The sequence below is a fragment of the Diceros bicornis genome, chromosome 18, assembly GCF_020826845.1.
Source record: "Diceros bicornis minor isolate mBicDic1 chromosome 18, mDicBic1.mat.cur, whole genome shotgun sequence".
NCBI classification, from domain to species: domain Eukaryota; kingdom Metazoa; phylum Chordata; class Mammalia; order Perissodactyla; family Rhinocerotidae; genus Diceros; species Diceros bicornis.
Window position 1 is genome coordinate 10,588,226 of NC_080757.1, and position 15,381 is coordinate 10,603,606.

Below are 15,381 nucleotides of genomic sequence, written 5' to 3' on the forward strand. Positions count from 1 at the left end.
CACAAACCCGTCTCGAGGGGGGAGGGCATCCCTGGGCTCCAGCCTGTTTTTCCCATGTGAGTATGAATGTGGGCTCAGTATTGCCACAATTTCTGTTTTGTAAAAAGAAGCTGGAAATCTGGATTTTTCTAAGGCTCCCAAGTGTTAAATGTTGGCAACTCATTCAAAAAGTTTTAACGTTGTACAGTGAGAAAATGCATGTAAAGGGCTTAGCAGTGACCAGCAAATAGTAAACAAAATGTAAGCCTATGTACCCAGAGAAGGCAAGGAGTATGTTTGTTAACTGGTATAGTGTGAGTATCTAGGATAGTGCCTAGCACATAGTAGGTGCTTAAAAAATGTGTTAAATGAATGAATAAATGTTGACTATTATTATTACTACAGATGGCTTTTTCTCCACCTTGATTAAAATACTGAATCCAATAAATAAGGTGGTTTTTTTTTTACATTTCTCTTATATCCTTCAAAGCAAATTATTATTGTGCTGTGCACATAAAAGACACTCAATACAACTTAATCAATGAATATATAATTTGTGAGACCGATGGAAAGTCTGGAAGACATTAAAGGCAGAGAAGAGAGGACTGGGTATATACATTACGGATCTATATGGCAATGTCACAGTTGTATTGTGGTTGAAAAAAGAAACATCATTCTGGAAAATAAGGACAAAGAGAGCGTGAAGACAGGTCATAACCAGAGGGCTCTAGAGATGGCCATGCCCCCTAGAAACCCCATCTCTCTTTTATTAACTTCCTGGGCAGAATTAAGACCGCTTGCACCTCTGCCATTGCACACTGGCACCCTAGCCCTTGAAGGGGTCCCCTTGGCCAGCTCCTGGATATTTTCCATTACATCATTTCACCAGTCAGCCTCAAAAGACACCAAGCTCCCTGGCCCTCCCTGTCTCTACTCTTCTTCATACTTCTTATATCCAGACACGAGTTCCAGGTAGTTGGTGGGTGTGACGTAGTTGTATCTTCGCAGTTCCAACAGCATCTTCTGGGAATACTGAGCCACTGACCAATGCATGGTAACAAAGATCTGGGCCACCTTCCTGTGGATCTGAGGCCATGGATAAAGGATGTAAGACAGAGAGTAAAGACAGAGGGAGAACGGCAATTGGGGGAGGGCAGGGGTGTGATGAGAGATGAGAGGAGGGTCTCACATTCTCTTGAGTTCCCAGGTCTACTCCCACCAGATACTTCTCAGCCACCTCCAGCAGGGCCTCTCGGGGCCACTCTGAGAACCAGTTGATGGTTGTGCAGTTCACCAAGGCTGGGTACTGGCGGATCCAGTTCCTGGTGAAGGGTTTTGAGAGGCAGTTAAGTCCATTCGCAGACTCAGCCTCGGGCTACTGGCTTCGTCACAGGTCCACCTGCTTTCCAGGAACCTAAATGCCCCATCCTCATGCTCCTGGATCTCCTTGTCCAGGTTCTGTTCCCCTCAGAGCTAGTGCAGTGTAGTATTTAGAAACAGATTCTGGGGTCAGAAAAACCAGGTTCCAAACCTTCCAGGTGTGGATTTTGGGCAAGTGATCTAACCTTCTGAACATCAGTTTCCTCATCTCTAAAATGGGAATAATAAAAAAAATACTAACTAGGATTAGGAATTCAATGAGGTGACACATGTAAAATGCTTAGCACAGTGCCTGGTATATGTAAATACACCATATACCATAAATATGAAAAAAAAAGTAACCCAAATTGCCTCTCTGCACAAGTTCTCTGTCCTCCTCCTACTTTCTGATGCCCTTAAAAATCTAGTCATACCAAGAATGGACAAGCAAAATGTGGTATACACATACAATGAAATATTATTCAGCCTTAAAAAGAAAGGAAATCCTGCCACATGCTACAAGTCGCATAATAAAGCAAAGTAAACAAGTCACAAAAAGACAAATACTATATGATTCCACTTATCTAGAAGTACCTAGAATAGTCCCTCACAGAAACAGAAAGTAGAACGGTGGTTGCCAGGGACTAGAGGGTGGGGGAAATGGGAAGTTGTTCAATAAGTATAGTTTCAGTTTTGCAAGATGAGAAAGTTCTAGAGATTTGTTGCATAACAATGTGAATATACTTAACACTACTGAACTGTACACTTAAAAAAGGTTAAGATGGTAAATTTTACATTATGTGTTTTTTGACCACAATTAAAAATTTAAAAACAAAACAAAAAACCACCACTCAAAAGAAAAAAAAAACACAAAACAATCTAGTCAAACCAAAAGGGAGTGGACGACTCCTATGTAAGCAGCAGGAACTTCCTGAAAGAAAGCATGGTGTACGGAAAGGAGCTGGGGCGTGCCAGGCAGGAGAGCCTGGTGCTATTCATGAGACTCACTTGCAGAAGGCACAGGAGGCCAAAAGAGGGGAGGAGGACCCCATGAAGAGTGCTGGGCACTGAGGGGGAAGAAGGCTATACCCAGGAGTCACCTGAAGGGGTCGCCCACGGGGCTGAGGCAGAGAATGATGTGCAGGTTGTTCCGCACGCGCTCAATGAGGTAGGCGAAGAGGCTGTCCGAGGACTCAGGCACCTGCTCTGCCCGGGCCTGGTCTATGATGTGTGTCTGGATCTGCACAGAAACTACACAGAGTCAGAGGGCTGAAGGTTCAATGGTAGAACCAGGGTGGGTGGCAAGTGAGGCTGGGCTGCGAAGGTGTGGATTTTAAAGCAGCTCTGTCCAACAGGGTCCCTTGAGGGGGAACAGGGTCCCTTGAACAGGAACAGCTCTTCCACCTAATAGGGGGTGAATAAAGGGGGTACTACAGTAGCGTACTCTGGGATCTGCGCTTCTTCAGCGGTTAGTTGGGAAGGCCAAAGAACCAACTGGTAGTGGATGTGGAAGAGATCATACCTCTTCAAATTCATCAGTCTTGTAGAGATTGGGGACCTCGCCTGAGCTGAGGATGTTGTTAATGTCCTCTAGGAATGATTCGTCAGCAATTTGGGCGTCCACGAAAAGGAAGGATGTAGCCTTGAGCTCTACCCCAGCCTGGCGATACAGACGCTTAATATCTGGCCCAGATGAGGGAAGGAGGAAGAGGGGAGAGACAGACTCTTCAGATTCACCATCCTGTCCCTTATTCCTCTTCTAAGATTTAGGAACCCTCCCCCAGCCCGCAATACATACACACCACCATCCTATACTCCACATGGGCCTGGTACGTCTCACCATCTTGCCCCCATCTCCCCTCTCTCTTGTAATTGCAGGAAATCAGGCATCTGATCTTTCACGCCTAACCCCAAACCCTCCTCCATTTCAGAAACCCAGCCATACCATCTCGGAACTCCTGCTTCCGATAATGTTTGGTGACCTCGATCTGGAAGGTGATGTACTCGCAGATGGACGAGGCCAAGCGGGCCAGACTCTGGCGCCCGCTGCCCCCAATGCCCACTAAGAGCATGTTGCCCCGAGGCTGTCCAATTACTCGCACAATCCGTGTGACTGGGGGTAGAGGGGTAGGGGATGAGGGTATGAGTTGGCTGAGCAACCTCAGGGGACCTCCAAGCCCTAGGCTGGAGATTAGGATGACTGAAACTAAAGTAGAGGGATCAAGAAGTGGGAAGAGGTTAATGCCTGAAGCCTTGGTAGCAATTCGACTTTTAACCTCCACCATTCCTATTAAATACCACCATCAAGGAAAAGCCTACCCATTGCCACAAGAGCCTCTGGAGCCAGGGAGGAAGGCAACTTCCTGGACTTGATTTGGGAGAGACCTGGGAAGGGATCCCTATTTCCTTGGAAATACCCATAATTGGGATGCTGAGGATGGGGACGGGAGTAGGACGTGCTCACTGTGTTCAATAGCCTCTCGGAAGAGCACCAGCTGCATTGGCACAACAGCAGGTGACAAATTGTACTCATTCAGAGCCGTCTCCATGGCTGTCTTCAGTACTGCCAGGTCAGTGAGGTCTTCATACACCTTGGGCTCCCTCAGGAAGTCCCCTGGGCCATGGGAAGCGAGAGTCAGATCTCAAATTCCTGGTCCTACCCAGACTTCCCCAAAAGGGCCCTATGCATCAGGACTCCATGCCCCAACCCTCCTTCTAATCCATCTCCTAAGGGTCTCCAGCCTACAGCAGTCAGAGCTCCCAGCTCACCAAAGATAGGAGGACGTTTGTTGGGACAAAGATTATGAAATGTGAGGTCAAAGAAGGAGCCGAGTTTGTCACTGATGATGCCCACAAAGGCTTCCATGTCTGCCACATCAACCAGACGGTCAGAGAAGACTCTGTTGGGAGGGAGCTGGGGTGAGATCTGGGAATACAGAGGAGAATAGCCCTGGGGAAAGGAGTGTCAGGACACGGGTAGAGGCGGGGCTTGGGGCAAGGCTGAGGAAGCCTGGATCTGGCCGAGGCGGCAACTCACCTGAAACATTCATGGATCCAGAGTCGTGTGATGCTGGACTTGGTATCATGAAAGTCCTTGTTGGCTCTAAGCATGCCCTGGAACACCTGGGGAAGAGGTGTGGCTCATGGGGTGGAGGGAGACAAGAGATTTCCTCCAGAAGTTTCCGAAGTAAGGCCAGAGAAAGCAACATTCTAGGACGGGGGTGATTTGGGGCATGTGGGATGCTATTGAGCTCCAAGGCTTACTTTAAGGAGAAGAAAATGCCTCCAAGGGGGCTGTGCCAGATGAAAGGGGCAAGGTCAGATGGAGTTTCACCTTGGAGATGTCTCGAAGGTTGAAGAGGTAATGGATCTTGGCAGGTGTGGGCAGGAAGCGCTGTACCACGGTGTTGTACACTTCTAAGGTGGCCTCAGTCACCACATTCCCAATGGGCTTCACCTCTTCCTCAAAGTCCTGAAGCTTCTGATTGATCATGGTGCCAAATATTCGGATGATCTGGGACTCCTAGAAACAGGCCCTCAGATGATCATGGTGCCGAATATTCGGATGATCTGGGACTCCCAGAAACAGGCCCTCAGACTCACTTTCTCAGGCTCCTGGCCCTTCAGCCAGGCTGGGACGAGGGTGAGGAGAGTAGAACACTCGCCTTGGGGCCAGAATTTAAGGGGGCACCAAAAAAAACCCCAAAATCAAGAGAAATAAAATTTTAGTGCAATATTTAAAGATCAAAATCAACGCAAAATATCCCTGATGAACAAATATCAACATTTTAAATAAAGGTGAGAACAACATTATTGATTTTTCCTTTGCCTCAGGCTCAATATTGTTCAGCACGGCACTGGACTGATCTTATATTTATTTAAAATTTTGGTATTTTGTTCATCATAAATTTTTGGCATTCACTTCTTAAAAATATTACATTAAAAGATTATCTATCTTGATTCCTGAGGATTTTTTTGCACCCCTGAGTGCCTTCCTCGCCTCACCCTAATCCTAGCGCTGCTCTCAGCTCTCAGCTCTGTAGGATCTACCTTCCTTAGTCTATGCGGGCGCCACTGCATTCTCTGCCCTTTGGGACTACAAGGCTTCATGTTCCAGAGCCAGCAAGTGACACTTTCATTCTGCAGCTCTCCTAGCTCAGGGGAAGCAAGGGTTCCTATGGACAGTGGCCTCCCCTCTGTATATGATAGCACCCTGTATGCAACTCTGCTCGGGGTCCCTCAGCCCTCTCCTTGATCTGCCCTCTCCTTCTCTGGGACACGGATGGTTTTGCCTGTTACAGTCCCCCTGCCCCAGCCCCCAATGTGCCCTCACTGTGGGGAAGGTCATGTTGATGATGTTGAAGCGACTCTGCAGCCTTGGGGAGATGACAGTCCGTCCACCCCCAGGAGGGCCCATGGCAGCCATCAGGAACATATCCTAGAGAGCAAAGACAAGACGGGGCAGAGAGACAGGTGGGAGGAAGAGATGAAGCAAGGCACAGAAATAGGGAGGAGGTACAAGGAGCCGAAGAGAGTAAATGGAGGGACAGACGGGAAGTGGGACGGAGACAGAATGAGCAGGAAGAATCATGGAGTAATGGGAGCAGGGAAAGGTGAAGCGAAGGAAAGGATTAGGGAAATTTTTTTTTAGAATTATTAAAGTAATGTATTTTTTTCATTTTATCATTATAATCCATGTACCCAAATTAAAAAAGAGAGGTAAGTTAAAAAACATTTGATTATGTCTTCTAGACTTTCTCTCTTTTTTCTTTTTTTTAATATATATATCACATGTGTGTGTGTGCACGCACATGTGTGTTCTTTCTCAGAAACATAGGAATATATTATTAGGTGAGTTTTTGACCCTGAGTGCCAGATAGCTGAGCACCCCAGATATAAAGCTGGAATGGCTGCTGCCCATTAATTCAGGAAAAAGAAACAAATAAGATGCTCCAAATCCCATGGAAGAAGAGCCAGGACTGAAGGGGGATGCCTGGATCCTGGCTGGGGAGTGGAGAACTGACACCGTGGAGGTGGTTGTTGTAACAATGGGGGCCAGAGAAAGCCTGGAGAGGGGAGTTACAGACCTAGACAGTTCTGGGTGGCATCAGGGGTGGCACGAGAGCATGGTATGGAGGCCTGGAAAAGGAGTGGAAGTTGGAGGACGGGATCCTTTGGTCACAAAGCACAGGGCACGGTCAATGAGGAGAGTTAATAATAGGAATTGACAACTTAGGAGCCAGATGTCTGGGTCCTGAGAAAGGCAGAACACTCCTGTGTGGAGAGGAATACAGAATCATAGGACTCTATCCTGAGGTCCCTGTGGAGTGGGAACTGAGCCTATCATAGGAGGGAATAGAGGCCTGAAGAATGAATTCTCAGGATGCTTACTCGAATGTACTTGATGGTCTGCTTCATACGATCATACCAGAAGCCATAGTCAATCCAGAGGCGAATAAGCTCCAGGGGTGGCTGGGACCCAAACATGTCCTTAGCTGGCATATTTAGGTCATCCATAAAGGTGATCATGCTTTTGCCGCCAAATGGCACATAGACACCCTTGGTTCGTTTCTCCACCCTGCTTTCAATGATGCTCTGCACGTTATTGGATGTGGTCTAGTGAAAAAGGTACAGAATGAATGCCTGGGTCCCCCAGAGAAATACAGGGTTAGAGAGGAGGGTCAGTCAAGCATTTGGATCCCAAGGGAAAGTAGAAGGCAGGGAGAGCGTGGGGAGCTTGCGGTCTGGCCCCCAGGTCCTGCAACACACCTGTGCAGACATGTTGACAGTGAGCACTGACCACTGGCTGGATGGCAAGGACTGCAGAACACTCTGGGCAATGGAGGTCTTTCCAGTCCCCACGGGACCCACCAGCAGGACAGGATTCTGGTTAGCCACCAAGGCGCTGACCAGGTAGTTGTAGCGAACAGTGTCGACAGTGGGTACCATGATCTTGTAGAAGGGGGAACTAGGGAAGAAAAGGAACTGTGTCTCAAGGATCAGTGACCCACTCCCTTCTAACTCTGCTTCATTCTGTCTCCCAATGTTTATCTTGCTCTGGCATCACTAATCTCTAATCACCAACTCTGCCTCCTGTGGGGCCTGGGGATTGGGCATTCTGCTTTAGGACCCTGTCCCATTTCCTCTAGATCCATTTCCTGTACTTGAGTCATCTCTGCTCTGGGATCCACCTTCTCTTTTCCACAGCTCACTTTTGCTCCTAGGCCCCAGCTCCCTCTCCACACCTCCCACCAACCACAGCCCCAAGCCCAACCCACCCCCCCAGGCCCTGCTCTCACTTTGGAGGGTAGCGCCAGCTCTTAGGGAGCTTATCCTCAAATGACGTCCAACTCCTCATCTTGGGGTCCACAAAATACTCGTACACCGTGTCCTAAGGAGAGAATGTGTTACCAAATACTTCCATTAGTTCTCCCCAACCCAGAAAAAGTGCTCACAGACCACTGGGTAGAAGAAAGAGAGCTGGGTTGGCAGGCTGAAACTCAAGCAGAGTCTAAGGATCTGGGATACTGGTGGGTTCTGGAAAAACAGGATAAGTGGGTTTGAAGGCCCTGACCTTATTGGGAAAGGAGCCCTCAATTTCTCGGAGGTAACTGTCAATCTTCTTGCGGCCTTCCTCATCCACAGAGGCACACACAGACCAGATCATGCTGAACACAAATGTCAACTCTACCATGGAGACATAGTTTTCACCATCAGCTGGGTTCACCTGGATGGAAGAAGAGAAGGGGAAATACCCTACATCTAGAAGAGAGAGAGGGATCTATTTTGGCAGGTCATCACATAGGCTTAGTTTTCCTCCTTTCCTGGTTCTATTTAGAAAACCATATGGTTGTACAGAAACCTAAATCTAAAACATTTAGATAAACTTGAAACTTCTTGTAGCTCAGCAGTTGCCCTGAGTTTCTTCTCTGCTAAGTTGCAAATAAAGACACAGCAGAGATCCAGCAACACCACGTCTACTCTGAAGAAGTGCCCATGGGTGCTCAAGGAGACAGGCCCAGGGACATCCGTGGTGACTTCTTTGTAACTGCAAAAAACTGGAGATGACCTAAATGTCCACCAGTAGAGGGACAGAAAAATAAAATGTCCTGTTCTATAGTGGAATAATATATAGCAGCTAAAAGCAATGAAATTAACCTATGTGTAGCAATATGGAACTCAAGAACACATTGCTGATTTAATAAGCATATTGCAAATGTGGCATATAGCATGATATATTTTTTAAATATCACAATTTCTATGGATACTTATGGGCTTATATGTAAATATATATTTTAAAAAGGTCTGTAATGACACATACAAACATACTCCAGTATGTAGTTACTTGTGTATAGGGGGGAGTAGATCAGAATTGGAAGGACAGAGATGATCAAAAAGGACTTTTGTTTTATAAAAAAGTTCTAACTTGTAGAAAGTAAACTAGATTCAACTATCACTTGTGTGATTAAAAATTAAATTTTAAAATGTATCAACTTAATAGCAGAAACAGCATTTTCTGCTCATGCTCAAACCCCCCACCCAGAGGGCACGTAGCAGATGGTGTTCTTTGATAGGGTCTGTGGAACACACGGGCTGTGCAAACTCCACTGCTTCCTTGGGGAAAATGGCCAACAGACAGCTAACTCAGCATCAAGCATATCATCTCTAACCTACTATGTGAAACAGCTACAGGTCCCGTGAGTGGGGAGCTCTTGGAAGATGGGTTCTGAATTAAGATACATAGAACAGCAGATAATGTGATATACAGGATGCTGTCCAATCCAGAATATTGGACTTGGTCTTAGAATAATCCTCAATCCTCAAAATATAGGTGAGAAATTGTGTTGAGACTCTATTGTTTACCACATTCAATCGAGAATCCTGGATTGGAATATTCAATCCAGCTCACCCCAACACACAACACATCTCACTATCCTCTTCTTTGGGTCTCTGCTACACTCAAGAAGTTCTGCACACAAACACCACCCACTCCACCCCACCCCGCCCACAGGCCTGACTCTTATGTCTCTGCACTTATGCAAAGGCCATTTTCTTTACCTAGAATGCCCTCCTCTCTCTCTGCTGTTCATCCGTGCTCTTCCCCCTCTGATGAGCCCCCTACTTGGCCTGTCTTCCTTAGCACCTGGGTGCCCCTGACACTAAATTATTGTCCTTTTCCTATATGTTACCTTGTAAGTTCATCTACACAGTTTTAACGTATATTAACTGTACCAGGAATGACATATACTGTTATAGATCTTAATTGTTATATAACTTTAATATAGTAACAGTTTAATTATCCAGCAATGTCTTTAAAAACAATACAAACCATTTCTAGGCAGTGATTTAATCTCAAGAGAAAATATCCAATTTTGGTCCTTACTCCATAATTATAAACTGAACAAAATTTTTCTTAAGTATCAATTAATCTGAAAATTTCTAAAACCCTTCATCAGATTAGGCTGAGGGCTCCTTCCAGAAGAAATGGTATCCCAAGGCCTCACGTATACCAAGACTCAATATTTATTTTTTGAAGGGATGGAGAAATGAGGAACCAAATGAACTATCCTCAGCTCCCAAAATATGTGTAGGAAATTATAGTGAGACCCATTGTGTACTATATCCAATTTAGAGTTCTTAGTCTGGCCTTCCAGTGAGGATGCACATGCGCGCGCGCGCGCGCGCGCGCGCACACACACACACACACACACACACACACACACACATCCCTCGCTGCCTCCATGGTTGGTGAGGCCTCCCCTTGGAGTCTCTGCTCCACTCACACCTGGTGTTCAAATTGTGTCTCAGACACACCGTTTCCCTGAAGCTGTCCCCGGGAGGTCATGAGCCCTTCCTGCCCTGGCCCTGCTCTGGTCTCCACCTACCCCATTCTCTGGCGTGGCCAGGGCCGAGTACAGCTTGCAGAGGGAGATGATTCCACTGTATTCAGGGAGGGGCACTGGCTCGTTGCAGTTGTCCTTCTTGAAGGTCAGCATCTTGTTGATGAACTTTTCGAACATGCGCTGCAGGGGCTCTGCCTCAACCTGGAGTTGAATAAGAAGGGGCTCTTTATTCATTCTTGTGTCCCATAGGCCACGCAGGTTACTTTCCCTCTCCTCATTTCCCTTCATACCTTTGGCCTCTTCTCTAGCCATGACTGAACATAGGGCTTCCAGCCCAGATCAACATAGTCAGTGTAGACCATCCCGCAGCGAGACACAGTGGCTGGAGAGGCCACTGCCAAGTTCTCCACTTCGAACAGGAGAGACACCTAAGGATATACTTTGTCAGAATCTCATCTTTCCCTCCTCCCTGCCCCCATCAATAATAATAAAAACACCCAGAACTCTGATGCCCCAAGGTGTCTCTACCAAGTACTAAGTGTATGACAGCATGAATAAAGATCTAAGCTTTACAAATGATTTGCTTTTTAAAAGAAATTAGAGCTTATTCAAAGATATCCTCATGAAAAATCACTCTCTTACTTGCATTGTTTGAATGGTTGGAAAAGGGTGTGCTTTACAGCCCATGAATTCATAACCCTGGGTACACAAGTGAAGGTCATCCCGCATATGTCAGGGGAAATGAGGCTGAGGAGGGCTGCCTCAGTCTACACAGGGCTTCCTAGTACAATTGTTCTCAACATCCATGGTAGACAAGGCATTTTTTTCTTCAGTCACAGGTTTCCCTGAATCCAGGCATCCTCCTCCTCCTCAGCTCCCTCTCGTAGAATTTACTCTTCTCTTAGGATTCCAGTGCTCTTCCCCTTAGCCCTACCTCAGGCCCTCCAGTTTCCAACCTGCAGGGCCTCAGTAGTCAGAGCACCCCTGTACCTGCTCAGGCATCGCGATGCGCTCTCCGTTGATGAGGGTCAACACTTTGTTATCGTCCATGACAGAGTTCATGCTCTCAATCCACAGTGTGTCCACAGGGCCATCGAAAAGGATCCACTTCTCATCGGGTTTCTCATCTAGTAGAAGGTGGATGATAAGGAAACCAGGAGCCTTCTCACCCAGGCCTCCCTCCCCACTCATCTCCTCGGAGATGCAAGCAGATGCTTGCTTGTATCTCGGTATTCCCCAAACATTTTTATCCCAAATTTGAGCTTTCTATCCCCAGACTACCCACCCCCTTAGGAGATTCAGGCATCTGCTCTCCCTGCCCCCTGATCCTTTGGGTACCTGTACATGCCGTTCGCATGACACTGGACAGGACGCCATCTGTCCATTCGTTAGTGTTGAGGTCATATTCCCCATACAGCTCGCCAAGGGACAGGGCCTTAGGGTTCAAAGGGAACTCCTAAAAATGACACAGAAAGGGGTTTTTGAGCTGCAGGAGGACACAAATCCCAAACATCTCCTTTTATTTCCAGCCTCCCTTTACTTCTAGTATTTGTTTTTGCCCCTTCTCTCTCTCCTCTCTCCCAGGCCTCCCCAGATCCAGGCCCTACCCCCCGGGTCTGCACTGCCCTCCCTGACATCTACGCATTCTTGCCCCAGCCTCCACTGTCCTCCTGATACTCAAGTCTCTGCCACTGGCTTCATGGTCCTGACTCCATACTCTAACAATGTTGAAGTTGGGGTCTCCAGCTCGGCATAGGGAGGACAAGGAGGACTGAAGAATTCGCCATGAGGCAGTCTTGCCGCTGCCCGTGCAGCCCACGATCATGGTAGAGTGGCGGGAGTTCTTGGTTTCATACAGCTGGATAACCTTGGTGAGGGTGAATGCTGTGGTCTGCAGGCCCATATCTCGAATCTCCTGCTCAATGGTCTCCCGCAGCTGAGTGAAGGGAAAATAAAGGAAGGAGAAGAAAAAGGATTAGGCCTGTAAAGGGCCTTCAAAACCTCCTCAATGCCTGGGAAGTTAATGTTCAAACTGTTGAAAATGGCACCAGGGCCCTTTGCACTCTGGCAATTGTTCATTCCCTGGGAAGCTGGCCAACTGCAGAGTTAAGAGAGTGGGCTCTGGAATCAGCCAACCTGGGTCTCCAGCTTTCAGCTATGTGAACCTAAGTAGGTTACTTCTCTTAGCCTCGCTTTCCTCATCTGTTAAATGGGAGCAATGATGATGCTTTCCTTATAAGGCTGTTGTATTAGATAAGATAGTTAACATAAAACATAACATCTGACACACAGCTCTACATGTTTTTTCTAATGTTATTGAACAAATATTTACTAAGCCTCTACAGAAGGTGCCAAGCAGTGTGCTGGGTGCTGAGAACAAAGCAGAGTCCATCCTATTGCAGAGCTCACAGTCTAGTGGGAGAGCCAGACATTAAACAAATCATCACCTAAGTTAAAAAGTAATGCTTATAGAATCATGACCATATGGATCAGTCCCAGAATAGTGTGCTATTTTTAAACACACAGCCAATGCAACCAAATAAGTTCAAATAGATGCAAGATCTTTACTTGTATCTCTCAAACACCACTAAGAGGCCTCACCACTACTATCTCCTTCCTTCTCACAATTAGTTTTATTAGTATGTTTGCTTGTGTGCATCATGCCACAAGTTTAGTACATCACAATTTCTATTTATTCAGTTTAAAATATTCTCTACTTTCTTCTTTCACCCATGAGTTATGTAGAATTGTATTGCCTAATTTCAAAATATTCAGGCTTTTTCTAATTATATTTTGTTATTGATTTCTAGCTTAATCTATTGTGGTCAGAGATCATCCTCTGTATAATTTCAATCATTTTAAATTTATGAGACTTATACTTCATAACCCAGCATATGGTCAATTTTAGTAAATGTTCCATGTGTACTTGAGGTGAACATGTATCTGCAATTGTTACATGCAATGTTCTATATGTGTCAGGTCAAATCTGTTAAAAGCATTCAGATCTGTATCTTTATGGAGTTTTTGGTATGCTTGCTTTATCAATTTGTGAGTGAAGTAAGTCAAGATTTCTCACTAGGGTTGTGGATTTATCTATTTCTTCTTTTAGTTCTGTCAATTTTGTTTTATGTATTTTGTAGCTATAAGTGCATACAAATTTAGAATTGTTGTCTTTCTGTGCATTGGCACTTTTGTCATTATTAAATGTCGCCCTTTACCATAAACTCTACTTTGCCTGATATCAGTAGAGTTACCATTGTGATCAGAAAATGTGTTCTAAATAAATTCCTTTGAAATTTTTGAGGCAGATTTGTGGCCTTTACATCGTCGCTTTTCCTAAATATTCTATGAGTGCTTGAAAAAAATGGTTATTCTTCAGTTATTGAGTGCAATTGCTATAGATGTCTATTAAATCAAGATTGTGTTGTTCAAATCTTTTATATTCTAACTGATTTTTAGTCTGCTTGGTCTATCACTCACTGAGAGATGATAAGATCTCCGCTATGATAGTAGATTTTTCTATTTCTCCTTATAATTATGCAAAATTTTGCCCTATTTATTTTCAGGCTATCTTATTAGGTGCATCCAAATTTAGAATTATTATAACTTCCTGGTGAACTGAACCTTTTATTATTATGAAGTGACCCTCTTTATTTCTAGCAATGCTTTTTGCCTTAAAATCGATGTTGTCTGTTATTGCTATCCCAGTTTTCTTTTGATTAGTATTTGCCTGATTTATCTTTTTCTATTCTTTGACTTGCAACGCTTTGTCTTTATGTTTTTGGTGTGTCTCTTGTAAACACTATTCAATATTAGTATAACAATGTGTACTATTCAATGTATGATTCTTTTTCCTTTTCTGCATAACTTTTTTGTTTTCCCTAGGAGCTAATAGTTGCTGTAGTTTTTATTTGCTTAGTTTTTAATGTACGTATCTCTACGCAACTCCAAACTTTGCCAGTTGACTAAATCTCTCAAAACATTTATACACATCAAGTATCAATTTCTTCTTCTTAAAGAAGTCTTCCTAGGGCCAGCCCTGTGGCTTAGCGGTTAAATGTGTGTGCTCTGCTACTGGCGGCCGGGGTTCAGATCCCAGGCATGCACCAACGCACTGCTTTTCTGGCCATGCTGAGGCTGCATACATACAGCAACTAGAAGGATGTGCAACTATGACATACAACTATCTACTGGGGCTTTGGGGGGGGAGGGAAAAAGAAGTCTTCCTGAAGCCTTCAGATTTGCTCCAATCTGGATTGGCTTCTGTTTTTGTCTGGTGCATAACCATCATCCTGTGTCCTGTATTTTCCTTTTTCTTGGTACATTCCCACATTTTAGGAGAGCATATTCTCTAGTAGCTTTCTAAGAAAGGATATATTGGAGGTGGTTTTTTCTTTGAGAGTCTGCATGTCTGAAATGTCTCTGAGCTAGCCTCCTACATGACAGGTTAGCTGGGTATAGAATTTGAGCTTGGAAATAATTTTCCCTCAGAATGTTGAAGGCTGCTCCATTGTTTATAGATTCAATATTGCTATTGAGAAGTCCAACATTATAATTCTTGTTTTTTTGCATGTCACCTCTCTTTTTTTCCTCCCTATTTGGAGGCTTGTTAAATCCTATCCTTTTCCTGGTGTTTTAAAATTTCGCAATGATGGCCTTGGTAATGATTTATTTTATCCATGTGTCATGCACTTATGGATCCTTCCATTTTGGAAAGAGATTCTTCAGTTCTGGGGATTCTTCTTGAATTGTTTCATTATTCATCCTGCCCCCCTCCATTTTCTCTGTTTCTACTTCTTGGAACTCCTATTATTTGGATATTGTCTTTCCTAGACTGACTCTTAAATCTCATCTCTTTCCCCCTTTGCCTGCTCTATCCTATGGAATATATCTTTCTTAATAGCATTTCATTAGTATTTCATGGATATGATATCTTAATCTTCTCTTTAAGAATACTAATGATAGATTTTTTTTAAAAACTTTTTTTCTCTCTGCATTATCTATTTTCTCCAATTTTCTTTTTCCTATTTGTTTTGGCTGCTTTCATGTTAGAGTCTTTTCTCAGATGTGTGGTGAGTCTTGGTTTTCTGCTCATATACAAGGGTTGAGGACTAAAAAGCTGAATGGAAGCTCTGAGTGTGTGAGTGGGGCTGTGAGTCTGTGAGACTGCAAGTGTCCCTATAGATAATTTATCTGGGAC

General features: G+C 44.8%; 1 protein-coding gene across 1 annotated transcript in view; it reads right to left on the minus strand.

Moving 5' to 3' along the window:
• Positions 1 to 15,381, minus strand: part of DNAH2 (dynein axonemal heavy chain 2) — a 96,487-nt gene that overhangs the window by 27,941 nt on the left and 53,165 nt on the right. Inside the window, exons 42-60 of the mRNA XM_058559803.1 lie at positions 11,899 to 12,117; positions 11,520 to 11,637; positions 11,172 to 11,308; positions 10,472 to 10,609; positions 10,224 to 10,382; positions 7,913 to 8,065; positions 7,638 to 7,729; positions 7,108 to 7,306; positions 6,730 to 6,954; positions 5,672 to 5,776; positions 4,673 to 4,861; positions 4,376 to 4,461; positions 4,108 to 4,238; positions 3,803 to 3,952; positions 3,284 to 3,451; positions 2,861 to 3,021; positions 2,439 to 2,578; positions 1,169 to 1,301; positions 926 to 1,065 (exon numbers count right to left, since the gene is read on the minus strand). Of these exons, the coding sequence (XP_058415786.1) occupies positions 926 to 1,065; positions 1,169 to 1,301; positions 2,439 to 2,578; positions 2,861 to 3,021; positions 3,284 to 3,451; positions 3,803 to 3,952; positions 4,108 to 4,238; positions 4,376 to 4,461; positions 4,673 to 4,861; positions 5,672 to 5,776; positions 6,730 to 6,954; positions 7,108 to 7,306; positions 7,638 to 7,729; positions 7,913 to 8,065; positions 10,224 to 10,382; positions 10,472 to 10,609; positions 11,172 to 11,308; positions 11,520 to 11,637; positions 11,899 to 12,117 (2,843 nt within the window). The remainder of the gene's footprint in view (positions 1 to 925; positions 1,066 to 1,168; positions 1,302 to 2,438; positions 2,579 to 2,860; positions 3,022 to 3,283; positions 3,452 to 3,802; positions 3,953 to 4,107; positions 4,239 to 4,375; positions 4,462 to 4,672; positions 4,862 to 5,671; positions 5,777 to 6,729; positions 6,955 to 7,107; positions 7,307 to 7,637; positions 7,730 to 7,912; positions 8,066 to 10,223; positions 10,383 to 10,471; positions 10,610 to 11,171; positions 11,309 to 11,519; positions 11,638 to 11,898; positions 12,118 to 15,381) is intronic.